The sequence below is a fragment of the Electrophorus electricus genome, chromosome 1 (genome assembly GCF_013358815.1).
Source record: "Electrophorus electricus isolate fEleEle1 chromosome 1, fEleEle1.pri, whole genome shotgun sequence".
NCBI classification, from domain to species: Eukaryota; Metazoa; Chordata; class Actinopteri; order Gymnotiformes; family Gymnotidae; genus Electrophorus; species Electrophorus electricus.
The window spans coordinates 23,901,924-23,903,485 of NC_049535.1; the positions used below are offsets into that span (position 1 = coordinate 23,901,924).

The following is a 1,562-nucleotide window of genomic DNA, read 5'->3' on the forward strand; positions in this document are numbered from 1 at the left end:
CACTAAAGAACATATTACTGCTTGCCTTGTACGTGTGTATGGGTGTGTGTGTGTAAAATGTGGATTAAAAAGGTAAATTATTTTAATTTGTGTTACATGAGGAAACATTCAAAGCTAGCCTATGGTATGCATAAAATCTAAGAATATTGTCTCTGAAGTTTGGTACAGACACTCCATTGTGTTTTGGTTGTGAAAGTGTAACAGTGTGGTATTAAAAACAAATACTATTTACAGGTATCACACTGATTTTCTTAAGAACATGCAATGGCATTCTGAGGATAACATGTGCCTTGTTTTGTGAGAACAGCTTATATTTAATAAGAATTTTTGTACATGATGTACAAAGCCAGGCTACCTGGTTGGTACTAGTACTGGGAATAAGCAAGCATGTAAATTCAAAACACAATCACAAATATTACATAATTTTGAAAAGAAAATGTGTGCCCTGGATTGTGAGAACAGATTATTTTTAATGAAGGTTTTTGTACATGCTGTTGATGTTTTCTTAGCACTGTGGATATCGAGCACAGTAATACACAGCTGTGTCTTCAGCCTGCAGATTCTGCCCTTGAAGGGTTATTGTGTTACTGGAGGTGTCTCGAGAGACAACAAACTTGTTTTTCAGTGAATCCTTCTTATATATGTCACCATCATAATCAATGCTGTTGATCCATTCCAAAGCTTTTCCTGCAGGTTGTCGAATCCAGCCTGTTCCATAGTGGCTGCTGCTGTCAGTGATAGAAGCTCCAGTCACTCTACAGGTGATGGTTAAAGGATCTCCTGGCTTAACAACCACTGGGCCTGACTGGATGAACTCAGTAGCACAGAACACATCTGTGGAAAGACAAAAGAAAAGGTTTATTTGGTTTATTTAGAGGATCCGATGAACTACAAACCCTTGAGTCGAAACACTCACAGGAGGCAGCAGTCAGCAGCAGCAGTGGAGCTGAAACTAACATGTTTTCAGTTGAAGCAGGAATGAAGGGAACTGTTTTCCTCTAGAGAGACACCAAGCAAGGCCATGACGTGGTCACATGAAATCCTCCTAATATTACAGGAGAACATGGATATTTGCATAAATATGAAATGGGGGCTGTGCATTCTGTGCTGCTAAGAATAGACTACAGAATTACAGGCCATTCGTATTGCTTTAAAGCAGTAGACTAGAATGCATTTAATATATTTGGTAGAAGTACAAAATACCTAAAATCCCAATCAGAAGGAGCATAACAATCAAGTTAATAAAGTTTTCTGATAATGAAAGTACAGTGCAAATCTTCAGTACAATAAATCTGCAGGATCTTCATGGCATGTTTATCATTATTAGAGAAATATAGTAGAATTTGTTGATTTCAGTCTACAGAATTAAACAGAAACAGTTTATGAAGACAGTTAATAAACACTCATTTCATGTTTGATGAGAAGTTTTTTAATGACATTTTTCAAATTTAAAGTAAAGTCAATTTGACCTAATTATAATACCTAAATAAAAATGGTAAAGACCTTATATTCTATATTGTGATCACAATTTGTTTTCTGATGAATCCTTCCTTTGTTTGCTC

General features: G+C 36.0%; 1 gene segment (V, D, J or C); it reads right to left on the reverse strand.

Moving 5' to 3' along the window:
• Positions 1-505: 505 nt before the first annotated feature.
• On the reverse strand, positions 506-1,011 carry LOC118241169. The segment is given in 2 exon segments: positions 506-834; positions 917-1,011. Coding segments are annotated over 2 exon segments (372 nt in total).
• Positions 1,012-1,562: the final 551 nt, after the last annotated feature.